The sequence below is a fragment of the Carassius auratus genome, linkage group LG28B (genome assembly GCF_003368295.1).
Source record: "Carassius auratus strain Wakin linkage group LG28B, ASM336829v1, whole genome shotgun sequence".
Classification (NCBI taxonomy): Eukaryota; Metazoa; Chordata; class Actinopteri; order Cypriniformes; family Cyprinidae; genus Carassius; species Carassius auratus.
In genome coordinates, this window is record NC_039293.1 from 6,151,865 (window position 1) to 6,178,737 (window position 26,873).

The window sequence follows — 26,873 nt, forward strand, 5'->3', positions numbered from 1 at the left end:
AAGAGATGATGCTGACCCTCAGAAGACCTCAGATGATGCTAACCCTGAATGAACAAACAGAACTAACAATTATTCCTAAATGTGTGACTTAATCATATAATAACTTAAATAATAATATTGATAGTTCATTGTCTAGCTGACTACGTCTTGTATTATTATTATTTTTTAGTTTTTCTAAAAACCTGTCAAATGTGCACAAACTACTAGCTACTACTAAATATTGTAGAAACATAATTTTCTGTAAAGTTGCTTTGTAACGATTTGTTTTGTAAAAAGCGCTATACAAATAAACTTGAATTGAATTGAATTGAATTGAGTTACATGGGAAATATGCTTTTCAAAAGACAAGTTGCTGTATAATATAACACCCAGATTTTGGAATGTAGAGGAAGTAACAGTGCATCCATCTAGTTGCAAATTGTAATCTATGAGATTCTGTGTACTGTTTTTGTTTTGGTCCAATAAGTATAATATATCTGTCTTATCCGAATTTAATAGGAGTTTAATAAAATTATTGGTCATCCAATCTTTAAAATTTTTAACACACTCTGTTAGTTTAGATAATTTAGAAATTTAATCTGGTCCCGATGAGATATATAGTTGAGCATCATCAGCATAACAGTGGAAACTAATCCCGTATTTTCTAATAATATTACCAAGGGAAAACATGTATATTGAAAATAGCAGAGGACCTAGGACAGATCCTTGTGGCATGCCATACTTGATTGGTGATAACTGAGATGACTCCCTGTTTAAATAAAGTGATAGCAATTGGAGAGGTAGGATCTAAACCATCTTAGATCCTGCCCCTGCACTGCAGTTTATATTTGAGTGCGATGGATGAAGCTAAAGTGTGAGACGCTGTAGAATCTACATTTGTTATTGTATTGTTAGCTATTTTATCAGTGAAGAAATTCATAAAGTCCTTACTCTTAAATGTTGATGGAATATTTGAATCAGGTGGCGTCTGGTTATTTGTTAACTTAGCCACTGTGCTAAATAAAAACCTTGGATTGGTTTGGTTATTTTCAATGAGTTTGTGGATATGCTTGGCCCTGGCAGTTTTTAGAGACTGTCTATAGCCGGACATACTGTTTTTCCATTAGCTTTTCTCCATTTGCGTTCAAGACTATGAGTTTCTTTCTTGAGAGAATGAGTATTACTGTTATACCATGGCACAGAACATTTTTCTCTAACCTTTTTCAATTTTATGGGGCAACAGCTTCTATTGTATTAGAGAAAATAGTGCCCGTGTTGCCAGTCATTTCGTCTAGTTCATGTGTATTTTTGGGTACACAGAGCAGTTGAGATTACAGTGGGCCCGGTGACATTTTGCTTGACTCCAAAAGGGTTTATTAGGTCAGTAAATGCAAGTCCTGATGCATCATTTGTAGAACCTAACAGAAAAGTGTGGCTGCTAGCCTTAGGTGTCAATCAAAATGGTAGCTCATGGCAATTGGTTTCAGGTGTCAATCATAACACAAGAGTATGGTCATGTTGAAAAAAAAAACACAGCATATGCTGGTTAGGTATGTTTTGGGACGCTGGTTTGAGCTGGTCCTTAGCTGGTCATGTGCTGGTCTTAAGCTGGTCGGACCTTAAACCAGCAAACGACCAGCATAAACCAGCTCAAACCATCATCCCAGCTTCAAAACATACCTAACCAGCATGTGTTGTTTTTTTCAACTGGGTGGTCTCAGGTGTCAATCAAAACTGTGGGGGCGTGGCCACTGGCTTCAAGTGTCAATAGTAATGGAGGGGTGTGGCCACAACGTTCAGATTTTCTCAGCAGTAGATCAAAATCTCATTCCTGTGAGATGTGAACAAGTGATATAAATGCTATCAGATCACATTCCAACAACCTTCAAACAAAGCGGAGGATAAAAGAGCGATGAAGTGGGAGTGGGAGAAAGTGGAGTGTGTGCGTGGTTGGGAGTTCAGGCTTCAAAGCAAACAAAATATGTAAGCTGATTCTTGAGAAACCACATCAAATGACACGAGTGTGTGAGCGTGTATCGTGCCCAACATTAACTGCAGGTGGACTGAGGGAGCGAGTGAGCAGGCGGCTTGTACCAACCCACTGGGTCCAGGTGGACCATTAAAACAGGAACACACACACACAGCTTGAGTAAGTGATGTTACACACGCACACGGAGGAGTGGAGCGCCGCGGGCACACTGGTGTTTCCTCCGCCTGCTTCAGATGGACATCAAACACAAGCATGTTGTGTTTCTGGCTCACAGGATGCAAAAAAAAAAAAAAAAAAAAGTGTGTTAGAAAGATAGAAATGAATTTTAATGAAATTAAATAAACATGCAAACGGAGTCTAAAATGAACACTCAACAAGTACCAAATGTGATTAAACACTGTTAAGTAAATAAAACAGCAGGATGGAAATGTTTACACACTCGGCTTACACCCATTAATGATGATCACCTAGTCTCTCCTAATGTGAGTTACAGTAAGTCAAAGATTCAACTCAAAAAATTACATACCAGCTAGTAAAAATACATTTGTCATGATGACTGGCTGGAAAATTACTGATATAGAACTACACATGTATTGTAAATAGCACTATACAGATAAACATAACTCGACCTACATTTCTTTTTAGCTTTAAATCATGTTTTTAAGGGACATTTTGTTCAATAGAACTGATTATTTTTGAGTTATTTTACTGTTATTTATATAGTTTTTATTTTATTGTGAATTAGCTTCCTTTCACTTTTCAGTTTAATATTATATATGATGTTGTCCTTTTGTCATATTATATTTTGTATCATTTTTCAATCATTTTTTTTAAACTTAATTTCAGTTAATTTCAAACAACACTTTTAAATAAATTTTATTTTAGGTAACAATAACAACACCAGTGGTGACACATAAATATGTCTTATATTAAACCACCAAAAACAGTTGTGAGGAATTTAATTTAGTTTCTGTGAAATGTAGCATCGCCAAGATGCTAATTTTAGTATTATTTATATAGTATTTATTAACTACTTTTTATTTGTTTTTATTTTTATATTTTCATTAGAATTTTGACAGGGTTTTTTCAGTAATTTTTGCTTTTTTGTGTTTTTATTAGTTATTCATGTGTATATATATATATGTTGTTGATCACAATAAGATACAAAAAAGAACAGCATAATTCCATTGTCATATGAATAAAAGTGCAAAACCAAGTTTCAATTCAACTGCCTTTAGTGTGTAAAAAGTTAATGTTGAAACCTGAGTGTTTGCATGGAAAGTCTGTTAAATCAGTTACACTACAAAAACGGCACTATTTTGTGGTTGCATCACTGAAACTAAAGATCTGCCAACATAAATGAAACATCAGAGCTGCCCGGTCTGAAGCTCCAGCAGAAACTCTCCTGCCCTCGCCATCAGCTTCCTGTGGAGGCAAAGGTCAAGCAGGCAGGCCATATTTGGCGGTTTCTCAAGGTCGTGTGCTCTGGGTGATTTTGTGTTCCATCACGGAGGCCAATCGGGTTTGTCCCTCAGTCTTGTGGTGAGATCAAAGCACATCTATAGGTTAACGTGCAAAGCCAAGATGGTGTTTTCATCTCTTAAAGCATGAAAGTTTTCTGACTAAGTCTCGGTGAGCTCATATGTCAATCGTGAGCACTCGCGCTTCGATGACACGTCTGCATGCAAACCGCTTTGACGGAGACCTGAATTTTGACAGGACGTCAAGAGCAGCACATCTTCAGTCTATCAGTTTAACCATGAAGTATCACATACACACGCCTTTGAGATTCACTGAAGAGTACAAACGTCTTCCGGAGACAGACCATAGGCTGCGTACCCACCGCGACCACAACATCCTGCCGAAAGTCCTGTACGTCAGGAAGCCGCGTCTGTACTATCAGCACATCCCCTGAGAGCTTAACACTGACTGAGGGGATCCAGCGAGATCCAGTCTGACTCATGTCTACTCAAAGTGTTAATTTCCAAGGATTCGTGAGGGACAGGTGTCAAGATGAATGTTAATCACCAGTAAACATCACACCACATCTTGTTCACCTGTTGATATTTCAGTCGCCTTTTTTGTGATTAATAAGGCATGCATCATTTAAACTCACCCTCGGGTCATCCAATATGTAGATGAGTTTGTTTCTTCATCAGATTTGGAGAAATGCAGTATTTCATCTCTTGCTACTCAACGGATCCTCTGCAGTGAATGGGTGCCGTCAGAATGAGAGTCCAAACAGCTGATAAAAACATCACAATAATCCACAAGTAATCCACATCACTCTATTTAATCAGTTAATGTCTTGTATAGTGAAAAAAAAAATCATCAGGACATTGTTTATTTCAGTTCTGGCCAAAATACCAATCCATAATAAGGCTTCCTCCAGTAAAAAGTCCATCGACTGTTGTCTCTCGCATCAAAATAAACCCACATGTGTGTTTTGATCTGTTTTCGTTGCTTGATCTGTGCAGATTTCTCTCCTGATTCAGATAAGACGATGTTTTCACCGGAGAAAGCAATATTTATGGACTTTAATGATGGATTTGTTTCTTAGAAACGTTCATCTTTTGTCTTCACAAGTCATTAACCGATGGACTGGAGTGTTGTGGATTATTGTGATGTTTTTATCAGCTGTTTGGACTCTCATTCTGACGGCACCCATTCACTGCAGAGAATCCATTGATAAACAAGTGTTGGTTAAAAGAAACAAACTCATCTACATCTTGGATGAAATGACAGTGAGTAAATTTTCACTTTTGGGTGGACGATTTCTTTAAAATGTTCAAGTCATCAGGCCTAAACCTCCTACATCCCTAAGAACATGAACAAATGTCTGAAGATGAATTTAACATTCAGAAGATCAGAGGAACAGACAGATGTAGGGGAAAAGCGAACGAGGTGAACAGACAGAGGGCTGACTAATTACCAGTGCTTGTTAAAACTCATTACAGTTGTGTTATGTTTAGTTAGTCGCTCTTTATAGTTCCTACAGTCCTGCTGCTCTTTAATGAGACGAGCTTGTAAAAACTGTGTACAGAGGGAAATACTAGTCTACTGCAAAGTGCACACTACATAGTGAATATTTCGTGTTTAACAACATTTCAAACAGTAGTATGTAAGTTTAGATGAATGGCAGGAAGTAGGATTTACTAGTGTGTTCAAACCATTTTTACTGGAGCAAGATGGCAATGTACTTTGTCTACAACAATTTTTTAACTCCACGTCTGCAAAATGATGAATAAAGAATGTGCATCAGGTGGCTTTTTGCTTTTTAAAATTTGCTTATTAAATTCATGAAGGTGCTGTAAACTTGCATGTACAAAAGTCTACTATTTTGTGCATGCAAGCTACTTTTATTGTATATTTATATAAAGGTTCATGGACATTCAGCTCAGAAATACAATCTTTCAGATATGACTTTAGCACAGCTAACTCAAAAAATACTTAACACCGCTGCAATGCATTCTGGGAAATCCAGTGTTCTGATTCACAATTGTTTAGTGTTTTAAAATGCTGCTAAGTAATTGCTAAGCTGTTGAAGTGGTTTTAGCAAGTTGCAATGCAGTTTTTTGGACATTCGAGGGGTCGCTAGGCATTTGATAAAGAGTTGACATTTTTTTATTTATATAAGTAACACCTCAAACGCTGAAATCAAATTGTAATTCTTCATCCTGTTTGCTATCTCAATTCAAATAAGGAAATCAATTCTGAATGTCACACCGACCTCATTTTATATCATTCAAAATCCAGTTGCAGTTCCAGTTATTTAGCATTTTCGGTCCAATCTTGGGTAAAAATTCAGTCAATCTGAGCTAAAAGGATGATGAGCACTTTGCATTATGGGATACAGTGTGTTTTACTACACTCATCTGAATTCACGCACCATCATCATTCTTAAAAATATGACCCTTCTTATCAAAAATCCAAAACTTCCAGCGATTCTCTATGATATCAGACTGTCAAACCTTTTCGACTAAAACAGGGACATTTGTTTGTGGTGCTTTTACACAATGTACTTTCCCAAAATCACCAGTAAGTCTTCAGTAGAGTTGAAGGGAGGTGACTCGGCCTGTTTGATAAAGATGACTAGTCTTTGGCCAGATAACCCAGTAACACACTTAAGCAAACAGAGGAGATGGGTGGTGATGGCAGAATTTAACCGTTTGTTCTGTTCAGACCTGAGCTCCGGTCGCGCTGTTTCTCAGGGCGTTGCATCAAAACGTTCACTTTCCCGCAGCTCCTCGAAGCTGATACTAACCAACAGTCACACCTTCATCCAAGATCAGAGAGGGAGCGTCGATCTCAGACTGAAATGAATCTTCACTTCTCATATTAGTCATCTGCAGAACAGCTTCTAAAATTACCTAGTGGTGGATGAAGTACACAAAATCATGTACTTGAGTGAAAGTACAGAATGATATCTTAATAAAATATTACTCCAGTAAAAGTATTAACTACTCCTTTGCAATTTTACTCCAGTAAGATTTTTTTATGTACTTAAGTATTACACGTTTATTTTGTAATTTTAACTTATTTTTTGTATATTTAATAATTTCATATACTATATTTTATATTATCCTACAGGTCAAAATATCTTGGAGGAGGTGGGCTTGTCATACATCAAAACATAATATTAAAAAATCTATTTAAGTTACTGATACTTGCAAAAATCAAGTGCAAACATGCATACCGAATACAAACACATGAGGAAAAACAAAAGGTGTGTTGATGAACAATGTACTGTAAAAACAGACGGCAGTATAAACATACTACTGTAAAACTCATTTGAAACTGCTTCAGCAATGGGCCTTTTTTTGCGCTATTTTAATGTTATTTTTAGTTTTTACACTGTTGAGAGCATGATCCACAAATGTGGACATATTTGCATTCAAGCACTTTATACAGTGGGCTTGAACAGCTTATCCTTTTACCGCAGATTTAGTTCACAAACAACTGGCAGTCGTGACCTAAATATGATTTCCCTTTACTATAATCAATCCTAAGATTCGTCATTAGTAAATAACCTTTTGCATCATCAGTCACATGCGTATCTACTTAAGCTCCGAGAATCTCCCACTCATTTTGAGTAAGACTCGTGAACCCAATGAATTGTTAACTGGAGACTCACTCTGACCAAAACATTGTAAGCTTAAGTTGATCATAGGTCTGATGGTTTCAATACTTTTGGAAAACGTAGGCTAGATCATCTGAATCAGTGATTTGTTGACTTGAGAACAGCTGCAAAAACCCCACTGAGATGATATGATTTCATACAGTTCTTCAGACAGGATGATTTTATTTAGGAAAATATCTCACGATTCACTGATGTGTTCATGTCACACTCACTTACGATTGTATGTCTGATCTAAAAGGTTTTACTGCAAACAGCAATGCAAAAGATGCCTTTTAGATGAAAACATATTAGTGTGGACAAGATCTCAGTGCACTTTTGTGAACTGATGTAACAGGTCCATTGAAAAGAATCTCCTTCACGAATCTGACTCCGCTGCTGAAAAAAACTGCATATGTTAGTTAGGTATGTTTTGATGTTGGGATACTGGTTTATACTGGTACTTTGCTGGTTTATGCTGGTCCTTTGCTGGTTTATGCTGTTCCTTTGCTGGTTTATGCTGGTCCTTTTCTGGTTTAAGATGGTCATTTGCTGGTTTATGCTGGTCCTTTTCTGGTTTAAGATGATCCTTTGCTTATTTATGCTGTTCCTTTGCTGGTTTAAGATGATCATTTGCTGGTTTATGCTTGTCCTTTGCTGGTTTAAGATGATCCTTTGCTTATTTATGCTGTTCCTTTGCTGGTTTAAGATGATCATTTGCTTATTTATGCTGTTCCTTTGCTGGTTTAAGATGGTCATTTGCTTCTTTATGCTGTTCCTTTGCTGGTTTAAGATGATCCTTTGCTGGTTTATGCTTGTCCTTTGCTGGTTTAAGATGGTCATTTGCTGGTTTATGCTGGTCCTTTTCTGGTTTAAGATGATCCTTTGCTTATTTATGCTGTTCCTTTGCTGGTTTAAGATGATCCTTTGCTTATTTATGCTGTTCCTTTGCTGGTTTAAGATGGTCATTTGCTTCTTTATGCTTGTCCTTTGCTGGTTTAAGATAGTCATTTGCTGGTTTATGCTGGTCCTTTTCTGGTTTAAGATGATCCTTTGCTTATTTATGCTGTTCCTTTGCTGGTTTAGGATGATCATTTGCTGGTTTATGCTGGTCCTTTGCTGGTTTAAGATGATCCTTTGCTGGTTTATGCTTGTCCTTTGCTGGTTTAAGATAGTCCTTTGCTTATTTATGCTGGTCCTTTTCTGGTTTAAGATGATCCTTTGCTTATTTATGCTGGTCCTTTTCTGGTTTAAGATGATCCTTTGCTTATTTATGCTGTTCCTTTGCTGGTTTAAGATGATCATTTGCTGGTTTATGCTGTTCCTTTGCTGGTTTAAGATGATCCTTTGCTGGTTTATGCTTGTCCTTTGCTGGTTTAAGATAGTCATTTGCTGGTTTATGCTGGTCCTTTTCTGGTTTAAGATGATCCTTTGCTTATTTATGCTGTTCCTTTGCTGGTTTAAGATGGTCATTTGCTGGTTTATGACCAGCATGAACTAGAAAAGGACCAGCATAAATCAGCAAAGGATCAGCTTAAACCTGAATTCTCCAGTTCAAAATAATGAGGAACGACATGTTTTACGGAACATAGTACAAAATATGATGTTTTTCTTTAGATAGTATAGTAGTAAAGTGCAAGTTTAAAATTAATAATAATAAAATACTCTGATAAAGTGCATATATGTGAAAAAAAATGACTTACAGTAACAAAGTAACAATGCTTTGTTATTGTCCACCACTGCTTGCAAAATTGTTTAAACAGTCCTTGTTTAGATGTTCAGGACTGGCTCATTCTGTGGTGCGTTTTTGTAGTGTCATCTATATTCTGACATGCTATCAAGTATAATTGTGAAAAATGCTTTGGGATTTTCTACAGCCCAACCAGTTCTTTTATTTAACCAGAAAACTGACCTTATTCTTCAATTACAAAAGCATTCCAGAGAGACTGGTGCATTGTGGGTGTCCATTACGGCCCAGCAGGCATCAGTGGGCGGCCGTCTTTGTAGGTCTCTAGATTAAGGGTGCGGTTGGATGGTGGATTCAGAGTCAGCGCTTGGGAACTGGACGACTGCCCGCAGAGAGAGTCAATGGCTGAATGCAAACTGACGTGGACGCACTTCGCAAGAACACATGCTCATTTGGACACTGTTTTGAGGAAAATTGTCTATGAAATGAACAAATATGCATGTTTGATGCAAAAGAGTGTATGAACAAAACTCAGTGCCAAAATGCAGGTTATTTTGAATATACATTAACATAATACAAACCAAATTCCAAAAAAGTTGGGACACTGTACAAATTGTGAATAAAAATAGAATGCAATGATGTGGAAGTTTCAAAATTGTATTCAGAATTCAACATAGATGACATATCAAATGTTTAAACTGAGAAAATGGATAATTTTAAGGGAGAAATAAGTTGATTTTAAATTTCATGGCATCAACACATCTCAAAAAAGTTGGGACAAGGCCATGTTTACCACTGTGTGGCATCCCCTCTTCTTTTATAGTAGTCTATAAACATCTGGGGACTGAGGAGACAAGTTGCTCAAGTTTAGGAATAGGAATGTTGTCCCATTCTTGTCTAATACAGGCTTCTAGTTGCTCAACTGTCTTAGGTCTTCTTGGTAGCATCTTCCTCTTTATGATGTGCCAAATGTTTTCTATGGGTGAAAGATCTGGACTGCAGGCTGGTCATTTCAGTACCTGGATCCTTCTTCTACGCAGCCATGATTTTGTAATTGATGCAGTATGTGGTCTGGCATTGTCATGTTGGAAAATGCAAGGTCTTCCCTGAAAGAGACGACGTCTGGATGGGAGCAGATGTTGTTCTAGAACTTGGATCTACCTTTCAGCATTGATGGTGTCTTTCCAGATGTGTAAGCTGCCCATGCCACACACACTCATTCAACCCCATACCATCAGAGATGCAATCTTCTGAACTGAGCGCTGATAACAACTTGGGTTATCCTTGCCCTCTTTAGTCCGGATGACATGGCGTCCCATTTTTCCAAAAAGAATTTGGTACCTGTCCCAGCTTATTTGGAATGTCTAGCTCTCATGAAATCCAAAATGAGCCAATATTTGGCATGACATTGCAAAATTTTTCATTTTCATCATCTGATATGTTATCTATATTCTATTGTGAATAAAATATAAGTTTATGAGATTTGTAAATTATTCCATTCCTTTTTTACTCACAATTTGTACAGTGTCCCAACTTTACCATTTATGAATGGTAATTTGGTCAAAAATAAAAGTACGTTCATTAAATAAAACCACTTTTCCTCCTCTTTAGAACGTTTAAGCTGCTCTACAGTTGCTGGGGTGTTCTGGATGGTTGCTATACACACAAGGGTCCAGTTGAAAAAGTCTGATCACTTGGTTGGTTTTGAAAAGAGATTCAATCATTATTGAAAGCACCTTACATGAATGACTGTACAAACTCACAGAACTCTGTGTGCGAGCGTGTATGTGTCAGATTAGATCAAAACAACTGAAATAAGCCGTTTGAGTTCACTGGAATCATAATCAGAGCGGTGGGATCTCACCCGTATGTGTTCATGTGTGCACATACATTTTTCTGTCTGGATACACTCTGAAATATATAAAAGGATGTATTAATTATTAATTTATTGAATGCATCAGAAGCATAAAAGCATCTTTGTGTGCTTGAACTACACTTTATGCTTGAATACTTATGAAAACCAATGACATTATGTTGGACAGAGATGAAGGGAAAAAAGAGTTGTGTGTCTGTGTGATTATCTGTTAAGTTTTCAACACCTGATGACCTCCTCACCACCAAAAACAAATCTTGAAAGTCTGAGTGCGGGTCATGTGCGATGCATCGATCGACTATTTCTGTTCTCCTGCCGTCTCAAAGAGCTGGCACACGTTCAGACGGCTTCGCTCAGAGAGGAGCGAATCACTTTCCTCGAAACGCTCCTGGTCATTCTGAGACAAAAGAACCACTGGGAACTCAACTGGGATTATGGGTCACCCATGAAAAGCTGAGTGGGCGGTTTTGACACAGGTATCTTAAAGAGACAATTCAAAACGAAATTGTCAATCATTTAATCACCTGATGTTATTCCAAACCAATATAAATGTAATTTTCTGTGGAAAACACAATATGTTTAACAGAACATTCATGAATGTTTGTTATTTATTACATGGCTACTACACGATATTTAAAGTGTTTTAAAGTGTGTTTTCTATATAAATCAACTCTTCCAGTAAGTAGTGCACATCTACAGACTGATATTACAGGTAGAACTAACGATCCTTGTGTAACAAGTGATCCACTTACTGCATAATTATTAAACATTACCCAAGATTATCTGCTCATAATCATGCTGGATTTAAGATTTTAAGCCTTCTTAAACCTCATTAAACTTAGATTGAACTCAACACAAACTTTTCCATACAGAAACACAACAGTTAAATACTGACAAACTCAAATCTCAAATGTCTCAAATCATAGAAAATTAAAAACGATCCTTAAAGTGTGTATCCATGGATGCTATTGGCACTAATAATGACCCAAAAACCCACATGACATGGAATATTCCTGTAAATATCTGACGACTTTATCAGTAGCAATCACACAGAAAAATATGAAAGATAATAATTGTTTTCAGACAGGTTTTCCCAAACACTCCTCCAGCTCATGCCTGACTTCCACTGGATAGCCCCGCCCCCAAAATCACTCCATTGGTTAATTAAGAAGTTGTCACTCAAACAACTTAAGTGAATTTTAGCCACCAAATTAAGAGACTTTCTCATTGTTGCTGCGACTTTTGTTAATGTTTTACAATAAAGAGCTTTTTCGGTGATATTTAAACATACTTGGCGATTTTTAAAAACCATTTCTGAGTGTTTTTAGATGCAAAGACGTGTTCTGTGTGAACAGCCTCTTAGGATAAAGTTGTCTGACTACAGAAATATAAAAAATATATAGTTTGATTGGGACTTTAGCCGTAAGAATAGGCTGTATAAAAGGATTATGAATGCAAAGGGGTGATTCGGCATGATGCTGTCGCGAATATGCTAATTAGCTCATGACATCATCTAGTGACTTTTCAACCAGGTTTTAGCTACTTTTCATCAAAGCAAAAAATATCACAGTGTTTCATTTTTTTTTTTTTTTACGACTTAAACAACTAGTGAATGATTTATAGCATCCCTAAAAATTTTACTGACTCCACAAACTATCCGAACAGGAACAGACAGACGAAAGCAGGACATTATTGTGTGCATGTTGCTCTGGGCAGAGGAGTTGCTCATGTACACTGCTTCACGGAGAGCAGATCTGTGTCTAAACATGTTATGAAATGCCTTCTTTCATTGGCCTTGTAAGCACAGTATGGAAAAAGCATCACATGCAACCCTAAAATAACGCTACGTCTATTGTTCTTTAGGTTCGGGAGAACCCTCCTCATATCAAGATATGGATGTTTGGAAAAGAATAATGTCCTTGGTTCTTCAGATCAGCACCAGATCATAGATGATTTCCAAAGAGCTAGGAAATAAAAAGTGTATCTAAAAGGAGTGAAGATTCTTCCATGACAGCAGACTGATAAAGACACGTGCATGATGCAGTTCAGCAGCGGGATGTGTATGTTTACCATCTGCTTTTGACGAGCTTCTTCGTCATATTTATATCTCTGTCTCTCGTTATCAGTTCTTCAACATCACTCATTATCTCACCCTCTAGATGAGCCTTGACGTCAGCCTCCGTATTAAGGTCGCGACCCCTCATTCCCGCTGACACACTGGGATTCCCTGACCTGACAAAGAAGTGGGTTACACAGATGTGTTGAGCTACACATATTCAGTATCACACAACATGTTTCATGATAAGAAGCTCTTGCCTTTAGCACTATAATAATGCAATCCTCAGATAACTACACCCTGTTATTCATACGTCACGTGGCCTGTTCGTCTCGTTCAATTCACTGGTGGTTTTCTACAGTTTACGACATTAAACTTCAGACTGAAGCTCTTTAGTGTCCATAAATCTTCTGGATGCTTGCTCAGACTGGAATGAACTCGATGAATTATTCTTCCAGGGGTGTATATTTCATCTAACAGTTGCATGTTAGGGACAATACACATAACATTTCTCAAAATCAGTTTCTGAAGTGGACACAGATAATGCAACAAAAATTGTACTTGTGAGGATTTGTATACACAGAGGAAACCCTTACTAGTGCCAAATCTGTGCCAAATTAGACAACTTCAAGCTGTTGCGCTCGCGCCGAGACAGCGCTCGTGTAGACATTACTATCCCTCACAGTGTTGTAGAGTCTGCGGTTTCCTCTTGGATTTGGGCTACTTCATCACTGCTGCCACAGGCTGTTTTTCATGTCTGCGGGTGGAAGCGACCGCAATAACGTGTATTTTAGCCCCTGGAAGGTGATTTTTACCGGGGGACCCCCTTGAAACACGGTTAGCTTGTGTTAGTTTTGAGTAGCAATTGGGCGTGTTTTTTTGTGTGAAAACCTGGCAACCCTTCTGTCAAGCAGGTGATATTATTATTGCTAACATTGTATCTCATCGAAAAATACATATATATTGGTATCATCTGGATTAAAGAGAAAAAAATCACTTCATCTGATGTTTACGTGAATCAAATAGCCTTGACAGCCGTGGAGCTCCACAACTATTGACTTTGTCCTCTCTCACAGGGTTAACATTGGTATTTCAATGCACAGCATGTTTTTAGTCGTATTTTTAAGAGGGCCGACCCTCAGATAGGTATTTTTTGAAAACCCTTGTGTGTTTTTTTTCCATTCTACCATCCTGTGTCTTACAAATATGCTTCAAATCTCCAATTACATAAGGTTTGTAAGCTCCTCGAACAGAGACACCCAACAGATAAGAGAAAAGGTTGATTATAAATACATTTTATTGATTTAAAACAGCTTGGTGAGGATAAAAGTGGACTATTCTGCACAGAAATAGCTGGTGAGATGGACATTACTCATCATTAAGAGGCTGTTAATTGCTGTCTTTGTGTGGTCACGACAGGTCAGTGTATTTCTGTCCTTACAATCTTACAAACGCTCTTCTGTGTGTGAGTTTGAGTGAAGCGTTGGCTCTGTGGACCTCTGTAAGCCTCCATCTGTCTGGTTGGCCGCCGGCCCTTGTTTTTCTGCTGACTGCTGGCTCTTCAGCGCCTCTCCAGCAAACATCTTGTGTTTTTCTGCTGACGCGGAGACACGGTCGAGTCTGAGGGGAGACCTGCCATTGTCTGCGCTCGCTGACCCCTGATTGGCCCTGACACCAGAGGTGAACGTGAGTCACGTGACCAACCAGACGCCTGTTCTCCTGATGAACACAGACACAATCCAGCGCCTGTTAAAGAGCAAGTCACTGGCTCCTCCAGGAATATGATATTTACTTATTTATATATATATATTTTTTTTAAAGAAATGTATACTTTTATTCTGCAAGGACACATTGATCAGAAGTGACATAATGTTACAAAATTGTAGAATGTTTTGTTTCAAATAAATGCTGTTCTTTAGAACTTTCTATGCATCAAAGAATCCTAAAATTCTAACTGCATCATGGATTCCACATTTCATTATACAAAATAACAGTTGTTTTACATTTTAATAATATTTCACTGTTTTTACTGTGTTTTTAATTCAAATGAACCGCAACCTTTTTATAAAAGAAGAGATTCCTTTCATTAAAGCATTAAATGTACTGACCCCCGTTGGATTTTGGGGTTATCTGACAGGCTTTGTGAATTTTAATAGTTACATTTAGCAAATTAAAAGTAGTGCTGCATACATATTTGGATATTTAGGAAAGTGTATTTAGTGATGAGAGTTTTGAACATCATTTTGCATGGGCTCACAAACACACACACACACACACACACACATGTAATACAGTCTCTCTTTGTCTCACTCTCTTACCGTAAACGTGATCAGGCCTCAGGCAGATCTCTCTCACACGGAGGATCAGCTTACATTATTATTACTGGCTCGTACCCATGTCAACCTAAACACACACACACAGTCACATAAACACACACATACGATTGATAGTGTTGTTACTGACTATAGTCAACAGTGATAAAACACATTTCTAAAGTATAAAGGAACATATGATTTTGTATAAAAATGATGGAAATTAGGACCAAAGCAGGCGTTTGGAGACCTGCTGCCCTTCATCTGAATAAAACAAACATTCAGCCAGAGAACTGCATGTACCAGCCACCCGCGAACCAGGTAAACAACAACAGCTCACTGACCTTGGCCTCATAACACACACACACAAACACACACACACACACACAGGTTCATCCATCTGTGTGGGATTTTTCATGATGATTCTGCCACTGCTGTGCCAACGTCCTCATGGCACAGTGCCACGCACACACACACACACACACACACACGTACACATGGCCCGCTCCATCAGTTTTACCGTAAACATCCCATCGCCCCTGCAAGAGTGCCACAATTCATGTCAATGTCACAACAGCCTGAGAAAGTCACCCACTTCTCCAGAAGCACACGTAAATTAAACACAGCAACACTGAACGCAGCTGACTTTGATTACAGATCTGCACCACACTGTGCGAAAACACTGCATATTACAACAGACATTTATAGAAAATGTAAAACAATAAATAAATTGTTGAGCAAATATTTTATAAAATGTATTAATAATTTTAAAATGTTGTTTTATATCTAATAAATATGTGTAATATTTACATTTTACGAAATGTTTTTATTTCATATTTAACAGAAACATTCATAAATAAAATTTAATAATAACCATGTTTATTTATATTAATATTAATAAATATTAATAAATGATTTTTAAATGGTTCCAAATATTAATGAATAATATCATTATTCATGATAAACGTTCATTTAATTAATTAATTTAAATAAATTGTTTAAAATGTTTGTAAATATTATAATTGTTATTAATAAATGTTTTATTCATATTAATAATCATAGGTATTAATAATATTTTTTTTATAATAAAATGTAACAAAAACAGAATAGATAATAGATTTCATTAATCATATTTATTAACTTAATAATAAATATATATTTAGATTAATATATATTCTAAATGTTTAACATAAATACTCTTTATAAAATCTAATGTTATGCATTTAGCAGTCAATAATGTTAATGTTATATTTAATCATTTATTACAAGATAATAAGTTAATTCCCTGCTGATAATCCTGCGTGTGATCCTTATTAACATTCATAAATACTATCAAAACATTCATTTTTATAAACATATAAATACATTGTATAAATGCATTTATGTATTTAAATACACTATACAATGCAATGCCAAAAGTAGTAACTTATTAAAATAATAATTAAATACATGGAGAATTGTGTGTGTGATCATTTGAAGGTCAGCGGTTGTCTCCAGAGTCTCTCTCTGTCTCTGGATCCCAAGAGCTTTGATAAAGCATGATCTCATGATCTCAGGACCGACGGGACAGGTTTCATCAGCTCTCCAGCTGAACACAGGTGCGTGCAAATGAACAGCCGAATGTCTCTGAACTACCGGAGAAGACCAAGACGATCAAATGTCACTCTGATTCATGTCAATGTACTGCCCTCGCAGTTTAATATGACTTTCACACAAACTCAAAAGGCCTTAAAGCGACTGACTCGGACTCCATTTCTGTCTGTGAAAACATGATATTCCCTCAAAGTGACTAGAGTACAAACAACATGCTGCTAAAATTACTGCCTTACCTTACATTATTTACATATTTAACAATCATTAATGGCTCACGTTAAATGTGTAATTATGGAACATCATTACATTATCATTGTAGCATCACTATTCTATATCTGTGAAGCTCAAGAGCCACGGTGGTTTGTGAAACAAATACTCTAATTTGACTGAAGAACCTGAATTTTGAGTGTTAACGATGAATAACCTATTTACCTGGTTTAGAGACTGGCGTTTAAACTGATTATTAACTATTATTATACTATACTATAATATATATATATACTGTATGTTTAATTCTATCTGGGATTCAGTATGTGTTATTTTGTCATTGTGGATTTCTGTACTGTTTATTTAGCAGGTGTTTCTCGAGACTCGGTAGTCCAGATAAAGTGGGCGGGGCAACTCTCGCTCCCTCCGAGAGGAACTCCACGTCACGATGCCCATATTTGAACTGTACACTTCCTACAGGAAGCGGGTGTCTGAGGGTCCGGCGAGCAGTGAACGCTTGCAGTCTGTCTCTTGCACATTCAGCAAGATGAGAATTAACCGCTAGATTTTGATCTCCAATGCTGTTACGTAAGCTGACGTTTTCTAGACAGTTAGCCTATGCGACAAGAGAAAACATCATAAAAAATACAGTAGCTTAAAAGATATGCCAAAATGTGCTTTTATAGAAAACTATTTTTTTAGCGATGGAAAAAAAAATTATATTCATTTAATGTAATTTCATCTGTTAGCTACATCTTGTGTTTATGCTATAACTCGTCCGCGCATCAAAATCACATTAATCCCTAAAACAACATTAAAGAACTTAAAAAACACACACACACACCAACAGAAGTCCAGCTATAAGCCTACCTGATAAATCCAATGTTAGAGGCACTAACATTTGAGCAGAAATGATATCAGACTAGATATTTATTAGAATATGTCCCTAAACCGTTTCTATAATGATGTTCGCTTCGCCCTCGGGCTTGTTTACCGTCCCAGCAGTTCCCGACAATGACGTCGTGACGCGAGTGACGTATCACCGTGGGGGCGTGGCCAGCTGTCACTGCTAAGAGCGCTTATAAAAACGAATCGGTATCCCGATCCACACGAACACAAGCGCAACAGAGCAAATCAAACCAGCATCGTTCCCAAAACAGCGTTCCCTTTTCACAGACGGGCTCTTAGAACGATTCGCGGCTCGAGAGCGTTTCCTTACTGCTGCCGCGTTATTCTTTACATCTTTGGGACTCCGGTTCATTCAAGAGGAGCATCCACACGGAGTGCACCGGGACGGGACGCTGTCACCGTCCTCCTGAACGCGCTTACACTTGAAATAGAGCGGACTTTGAACTGTCAGCCACACTAGGTGAGAAGCCGATATTTTATAATATTCTGTTCCAGAAGAACTCTATGAGTACAAAAATGGAGCAGCCGTTTTATCACGACGACTCGTTTCTGCTGGGTTACGGTCACAACGACGCGGCACTGCACGACTATAAACTCCAGAAACAGAGCATGAACCTGAACCTGAGCGAGCCCTACCGGAGCCTCAAATCGGACCTGTATCAGATGAGCAGCGCCGACATGGGCTCGCTCAAACTGGCCTCTCCGGAGCTGGAGAGGCTCATCATCCAGAACAGCAACGGGGTGCTGACGACGCCCACCCCGGGACAGTGCCTCTACGGGCGGGGGATCACCGACGAGCAGGAGGGCTTCGCGGAGGGCTTCGTCAAGGCTCTGGATGATCTCCACAAGATGAACCAGATGCCTCCGCCCAACGTGTCGATTGGAGCCGGCGGCGTGACGACGTGCTCGACGACCGCGTCCGTGTTTGGCTCCTCCCTGCAGTCTGAGCCTCCCATTTACACGACGCTGAACGCGTACTGCCCAGCGCCCAGCCACCCGTCCGCCACCATCAGCTACCTGCCGCCGCACGTACAGCACAACCAACACCCGGAAAACGCGCACGCGTTCCAGCACTCCGGCGTCCTCCAGCAGCGCTTCGTGCCTCTGAAAGAGGAGCCCCAGACCGTTCCCGACATGCACAGCAGCGACGGCTCGCCACCCATGTCTCCCATCGACATGGAGAACCAGGAACGCATCAAGGCGGAGCGCAAGAAACTCCGGAACCGACTGGCGGCCACCAAATGCCGCCGGCGCAAGCTGGAGCGCATCGCGCGTCTGGAGGAGAAGGTGAAGGTGCTGAAGTCCGACAACGCCGGGCTGTCCAACACCGCCTCCGCCCTGCGGGACCAGGTGGCCCAGCTCAAACAGAAGGTCCTGAGACACATGAACAGCGGCTGTCAGCTGATGCTCACCAGTAAGATGGAAGCGTTTTAAACGCGGCCGGACTCTGAACTCATCAGAAATATTATAACACTGGAAATCGTTTATGTTCTACGACTGAACGGAACTCAAAAGCCCTCGAATGAGGCGTTTTGGACACGTTCTGGGTTCCGCGTTAAACGAGCGAGCCCGCGCACGGAGCAGAGAACGGACGCTGAGCCCCGGAGACCCCGACGGGTGCCGAGAGAGAAGTGAAGGCCAGTCGCCGCCGCAGTATCAATAACGTGTCGGTGTTTTCTGATCATGATCATCTATCTGTGTAGCTGTTTGATCATGTGAGCGCATCTGATATTGTCGTGCATTTTCCTGAACTCATAAGTTATTGTTCTAGTCAGGTTGATCCTGACACTATGTTAACGATGTCACATGTTTACAATGTCTTTTGTTTTTTAATGTGTGCTATGTCTAAGTAAAGATTTTCAAATATAACTTCCGAGTGTGTGGCTCGTTCATTCGTGTTGTTCTTATCTCAGTTTCAGACACTTATGTAACTCTCACTGTTCCTCGAAGTCCACGTGTGGTTCACCCACAAAACGTTATGAAAACAGAGGTTTTAATGAATAATTATGATGATGTTAATGTACACGGCTTGTAGGATAATCAGCCGGTTTTTTTCTGGGGGTTGTGTATTGATTAGCGCTTCCTGCGTTTGCGCGTGCACACGAGGGATTCTAGGCCTCTCCTGCTGACGTCAGCAGCACATCCATATATGGTCGGTTTTGTGCCTCGTACGTCACTCCCCGCCCACAGGCCCCGGTGGAGTAGATTCACTGCTCCAGGATCAGCGGGGCTGGAGAGCACGAGGGGCTTTCCGAGGTTGGACAAGAGTCAAGACCACTTGTGAGGATGTGGGATGATGTGTGTGTGTGTGTGTGTGTGTTTCCAGAGAGCTTAGTGGGTTGAACGGTTACGATGATGCTGCTGATAATGATCGAAACTTATCTTTCACGATATATCCAGAAACATTTGATTTAATATATATATATATATATATATATATATATATATATATATATATATATATATATATATATATATATATATATTGTAGCCGATATATAAATAGTCAAACTAAAAATGATTCAGACAATTATATTTATGGTAGGAAATAAAGAAGTATCTTCATGGAACATTATCTTAATATCCTAAAGATTTTTGCCATTTTTGCACCCATAAATGCAGTGATGGTTATTTCTGCAAATATAGGCCTATACGTGCTACTTATGACTGGTTTTGTGGTCCAGGGTCACACACACATACATATATACCACACACAGTCAAACCAAAATTATTCAGAAACCATACATCATTTCAGATATTTTTTACTAGTGGGTGCAGGGCACATTTATGTAAGCGGGGATAGCAAAATAAAGATAAATCTTGACATATTATACTCCAAAATTCTTCATACAGGACTAACAGTATATATATATATATATATATATATATATATATATATATATATATATATATATATATGCAGGCACGTGCACAGGTAGGGCTCAACCTGTGCAGAGCACATGCCCTTTTTGCCCTTACACTCCGAAGTGCCCTTTTTTTGGTGGTGTTTTAAAAATTTTTTTTATCAATGCTATTGGTCACCCTTTACGTCTGTCTGTCTGTTTTACAAATATTTAGCAAATGAAAGTTCTTAAAACGAGCTTGTGTAAATCTTATTCGATCCTCAAGCTGTCAGTAAGCTGATAACTCCGCCCCCTCTATATTCATTGAATCAACTGAAGTTCCACAGCAGCAGCTGCACAGTAGACAACAGCTGAGCTGAACAAAGTTTTGCGAAGGGTAAATAAATATCTTGTTGTTTAGATAAGTACTACTAAACACTATGTCTATAAAGGCTCATATTTTATTTATTTGATGTCTGACTGACTCACTGACTGAGACATGTGGGACGTCGCCTGAGAGAGAGGGCTAGCTTTTGCCATCTAGTCATAGCCAATACATAGCCAACACTTAAATAGCCTGTGCATACAGTAGCATTTCATCTTTTATAAAATGCGATTTTGGCCAAATGCATTTTACCACAGGAAAAACTGAGCGCTCCTTCTATATAGCTACAAAAACTAGTTTGTAACCTGTAGATGAAAATGTAATGTGATGCCCGCAGTGGCAGGCGCCGTCGCCGTTTTAATGACGGACAGAAAAAAATTCACATTTGCACACATTCGCTGGTCAAAAACTATATATTGATAAGTAATACAACAACATATAATTTGTTTTTACCATCGGAAAATCATAACAGGTGCGCCCCCGCGCTGTTTCGTGCTGGAACTTACACAAAGCGACGAGTGATCCTCGTCACCTAGATAACATTTATAAAATATATTTCTAAGAAATTTCTTCTTTGATTTATGATTGCTGATACACTTAATTTATTAACATTTAAGCTAATCATGTTTTGGTATACTCTCCGTTTGTCCTCACATGTATAAAATGTAGTAAAACATGGTAGGCGGATGTTGGATATGTTATAGTAACGGTGTGGCTATAGTTTCTTATAATCTGGAGTTGAGTTGGACATAATTAAATTATATTTCAAAAAAGTTTGTCAAAAATACTTGACTCATTGCTCACCTTCCCCTCTTCTCAATGTCATTCATAATCATGTAAACCAAATAATACAAATTAGCTTATAAAACCAAACAGAATAGCTAAAAAAGAGAATATATATATATATAATTTTTTTTTTTTTTTTTTTTTTTTTCTTTGCAAAGTTCATAAAAAAGTGCATAAAGTTCAATAAAAAAAAGATTTTGGTTTCTGTTTGGTGTTATAAGCTAATTTGTATTATTTGTTTAACATGTTTATGTATGAGTCAAGTATTTTTTTTCGCTATAAATGCAATTTAAAAAAGAGGGAGTACACAAGAGCTGTTGTAATTAGGTTTAAAGAAGCCCTTAAAACCCTGTTTATCTATATTATCTAATTATCTAATATTATTATTATGGTTGTTATTAATCGTGAATAAATCTAAAGCTTTTGAGACTATTATTTGGTGTTAATGAATTTGTCATGAAGATGTGACCATTTCTTCCTGTTATGCAGGCTTACTAAATAATCTTGATATAAAAAAAGGGAGGGGGGTGCCCTTTTTCAGTTTCAGCACATGCCCCTCAAAAGGTCTGTGCACGGCCCTGTATATATGTGTGTGTGTGTGTGTGTGTGTGTGTGTGTGTGTGTGTGTGTGTGTGTGTGTGTATATATACATATATATATATATATATATATATATATATATATATATATGGGAACAAAATATATTCAGACACTTTGAACTGATCATCATCGAATTGTATACTTAAATTTAACAGCTGGCAGTTATTCAATGTTATTCATTTCATAACTTTTTATCAAAGTTATCTGAGATTATCAAGATAAATATATGACACAGTTTAACTATATGAGCTCTTGTCATATTTTATTACTATTTTCTAAAACTATAACAAATAAACTATGATAATGTGAGAAATTTTGAAGGTGTCTGAATAAATTTTGGTTCGACATACATACAGTCAAACCAAAATTTTATCAGACACCTTCAAAATTTCTCACATTATTATAGCTTATTTGTTTATTATAAATAAACATATATATATATATATATATATATATATATATATATATATATATATATATACATACACACACACACATACATACACAAAAACATTAATTAACTTTATGCAGAGATAGAAGAGGTCAAAAAGAGGTTGGAACTACACCTTCTACATCAGATATAAGGTTTAATAATTTAATGATATGTGAAGAGATCAGATTCAGTAAGTCTGAATTTCAATGCATCTGTGAGCTAAATATGAAGGTAATATGACTGTTGAAAAAACTAAATATGTTACATAGACCAATTTAAACATAAAAGACAGAAACTCATTGGCAAATTATTATATGCTGGTTAAAATTCCTTCCTTCCTTCCTTCATTCATTCATTCATTCAATTATTTTTCTTTCAGCTGAATGTTACTTGTATTTTAGTCTAATTATAATGGAAAACTTAATCATTTGCCGTATAAATTATTTTCCATACACTTCTGCCATATGCTCATAAAGTGAATAACCACTGATAAGCTACTTCTAAACATTATATACTTTTTCTGTAAAGTTGCTCTGCAACGAGTTGTATGGTAAAACGAGCTACACAAATACAATTGAATTGAAATTGAATTAGCAGAACAATCTGCTCCCAATTCATGTGTGTTTTGGAGCTTATGGTGTCTTCGGGAGATAAAATAATATTTTGGGAAGTCCAAAAATAAAAAAAAAAAGTCCAAAAATTCCTCTGGAATGACTGGACCGGAGGCGCGCACAGCAGGGGCGCGCGTAGGTGGTGGACGCGCATGAGAACGCGCCTGGCGCTGTAATGAAGAGCGTCAGCATGAAAATATGCCGAACATTCTGAATAAATTACCTCAATATCCAATCCATTTATAAAACAACACTAAAAATAAAACAGTGATCATAAAAATAAATAAATAAAACAGGCATATCAACGGGTCTTGATTACGCCAAAACCCGAAGCAGGCTCTGAAACGTGTGGGACGTTTGTTTTTGTGCAGCTCGCTGGAAAATGGGAACGGGGTTTTTTACACGGTGAGAAAGGCCCACTCGGGTCCACCTGTCACAGACGTCAGTGATGTCACCCACCTGCGTGTTTTTCTGCTCGCTCTCGAGGTGGAAATCAGAGCAGCCACTTCAAAGGGCTGGAAGCAGGCGCGCGCACGCGCACACGCGCTCGGCTTGTTTTGGAGATTTTAAAGGTGCATCTCACCGTTAATCGTTTCATCTGACACATCAACATGTGACACTCTTAGTTTCATGAGTGTTTCTAATGGAAACACCTCCTCTCTCATTTAAATGGACTTATTCCGTACTAATGTTTGCTGACGTTCACATGAGCTTCAGCAAATAACCCTGTTTATCCTTTACTGCGAGCGGAACAAGTTATATTCGTCCAAATGTGCGAGACTTGGCCCCTACAGGAAGTAAACAACTATAAGAATATCAATGGGCAGTAAATAGTATGTGCACTAGCTACAAACCAGTATGTTTACGATAGTAAAATAATGTGATATTACTGCAATAATGGACTGTTTTACATTACTAGAAGAGACCTGAACAGCTCTTCAATTTACAACCCTTACGAAAATTAACCATAGGTTTATTATAGTAAAAGTGTAGGTCTAGTAACCATATATTTTTTCTAATTATTAGACTATTATTATTATTGTTTTTTATTGCCATATTTATTACCAATTTTATAACCACAGTTTTACAACAAATACCATGGTTAAACTATGTATAGTCTAGAAAAACTATGGTTATTTTGTGGTTATCATATAATTCCCTTATAAAACCATGGTTAATTTACATAACTCATGCTCCTACCTTAAAAAAAAATAAGAATAATAGGAGCAGTTTTTGTCGTCAATGGAGTTAATGTGATTCTTTAAATGAAAGAAAGATTAAACTTCTTCAGTTCGGTGTTTCGACTTCACCAGTGTACGCGTTTCTAAAGACCTTCTCAAGACTTTCTCATGGCTGTTTATTTTTAACTCTATATTTTTGTGAGTGAGTTAACCTGAAACTGTTTCTCTTTTGTTATGTTTTTCACAGTGAAGGTGAGTTTAGTTATTCTGGTTTTACGCTTCTCTCTCGTTTCCCCTTTTCAGTTAAATTGACAGCACAAAGGCTCAGCGGCCTGCAAAGAGCAGCGCTCATGAATGAGTCAAAGCTCATTCAGAGAAGTTTCACAACATAACCTGTGTGTGTTATTTTTATCCTGCCTTTGAGATGAGTTTCAGAGCCTGGTGGAACATTTACTCCTCATACGTCCTCTGCTCTACATGTAGTGGACAAGAGAGGCTTTTTAACCCCTTAACCAGCACACACACACACACACACACACACACACACACATGGGAGAAACATCAGTGACTGGTGACAACAAAACGTTGGCTCATCTTCTCCATCACACACAGTTTTTGCACATTTCATCTCTCTCTCTCCCACTCACACACTCATGATCTCATGAATATTCCTTCGTGTCCCTTCCAAAACCGAAAGATGAACGCTGAGGCTCAAATTGTGACACTTTCCGTCAAACGCCCACCGACACGCATCGCTCTCTCCAGTATCTGCTCTGACTCTTTTCGACGCCTCAGATCAGGGTGTTTGACTAACCTGTGGGTCAAAGCAGGGGTCAGGTACAAGCATTTCATGAAAATTAATATTAGATAAATCATACAACTGTTCAGTGTGGTCCATAGACAATCAGTGTTTCAAGAAAGATGATGTTAGAGCTTTATTAGGACGGCTCAGTCACTGCTGTGTTGATATTCAGATATTCAGCCATAATGATTAGAGATCGATTCAGTAACTTAACAAAAAGCCCTGTGAAACAGTCACCAACTGACTGAAATAATATTTAAATAATAGAACTAAAATAACAATAAAACATCAACAGTTTCATCTTATTTATATCTCACGTGGGCCATAGTTGATGTTGTGCTTATATAAGTGGATCAAAAGATGTTAAAGGTCAAACCTGGTTTAACTCATCATGACTTCAGCATAAAACACAAAAGAACTAAAACAAAACAAAAGTGTGATTCACTTTAATATTGATTCATAGCGCCATCTAACGGTACAAGAGCCATGAAACTATCAAACATGGCCTTTTTTAGAGAGGAGGCTAATAATGTCACTGTAGGGCAATGTTAAGTTAACAAAGCCTCACACCTGATTATTATGATGCTGGAAGCTGAATCTGACAGGAAGCACTTTTCTCTGTTGAATTACACTACCATCTGTTTGAATGGGAGTAGGCTTATAGAAGTTCACTAACAAATAATGACAAAAATACCAAGCCCTCTGGTAAAGACCTCTAACACTAGCTTGCTCTATTCTTTTTCTATTCTATCTGTTTCATTTTATTTATTATATTATTTAAAAGCCCTTGCTATGTCTGTGTTAAGCTAACTGAGACTTGTTATAGCACTTATATATCATTGCTCACATCCTCATTTGTAAGTCACTTTGGATAAAAGTGTCTGCTAAATGAATCAATGTAAATGTATAAATAAACTAGCCCTTAAATTCAAGAATGTTTCTCCAATCATTATTACATATTCGTGTCTTTAGAGACCATTAACGTTGCCTTTATCCAGCACAGTGAATCTCTAACTGCTGCAAGAGCAAAACACTCTTGATATTATAAGAAATATTACAGAAGAATAAAATCAAATGACAGTGACATTTATATTTCATTGTATATTATTGCTCTGCATTAAATCCATTCAAACCAGTTCTTGCTGATGATATTCTTTTGTTAAGTGCCTGCAGTAATGATGAGTGAAACATCACGTCGTCATTGTGTGTCAAACAGCGCCACCGCGAGGAATAAAGACGCATTGCATTTGTTACGTCATCAGATATGTAGCCTAAATAAAGCTTGCGCAGGAAAAATATACTTACACATTTACACACCTCACACCTATAGGGACCCTTAAGTTCAATCATTTATTGTAAGTTTGGCTGTATATAAACACCAAATGATAAGAGCTTCATTGCACTGCTTTAAAAAGAACAAACCATTAAAAGAACAAACAAATTACTATTTTATTGATTCATGAATTGGAGACATGTACGATCAGAATAAAAACACATTTGTTTACGTACT

The 26,873-nt window shown here is 37.7% G+C and overlaps 1 protein-coding gene, 1 long non-coding RNA gene and 1 pseudogene across 2 annotated transcripts; 2 read left to right on the plus strand and 1 right to left on the minus strand.

Annotated features, from left to right (window-relative positions):
• The window catches only part of LOC113067858 (cysteine protease ATG4D-like), a 591,286-nt pseudogene that overhangs the window by 484,143 nt on the left and 80,270 nt on the right, over positions 1 to 26,873 (plus strand).
• On the minus strand, positions 13,975 to 15,767 carry LOC113067872 (uncharacterized). The gene is made up of 2 exons (XR_003279450.1): positions 15,020 to 15,767; positions 13,975 to 14,420 (listed from the first exon to the last, which is right to left on the minus strand). It is a non-coding gene; the product is annotated as an uncharacterized LOC113067872 (long non-coding RNA).
• Positions 17,910 to 19,591, plus strand: LOC113067862 (transcription factor jun-B-like). Its single transcript, XM_026240359.1, has one exon. It carries the CDS (start codon positions 18,227 to 18,229, stop codon positions 19,154 to 19,156), a length of 930 nt encoding a protein of 309 aa, XP_026096144.1. The 5' UTR covers positions 17,910 to 18,226; the 3' UTR covers positions 19,157 to 19,591.

What these genes read in the sequence shown, in the direction of transcription:
- LOC113067862 (XM_026240359.1), top strand. Translation starts at nt 18,227, where the DNA reads ATGAGTACAAAAATGGAGCAGCCGTTTTATCACGACGACTCGTTTCTG.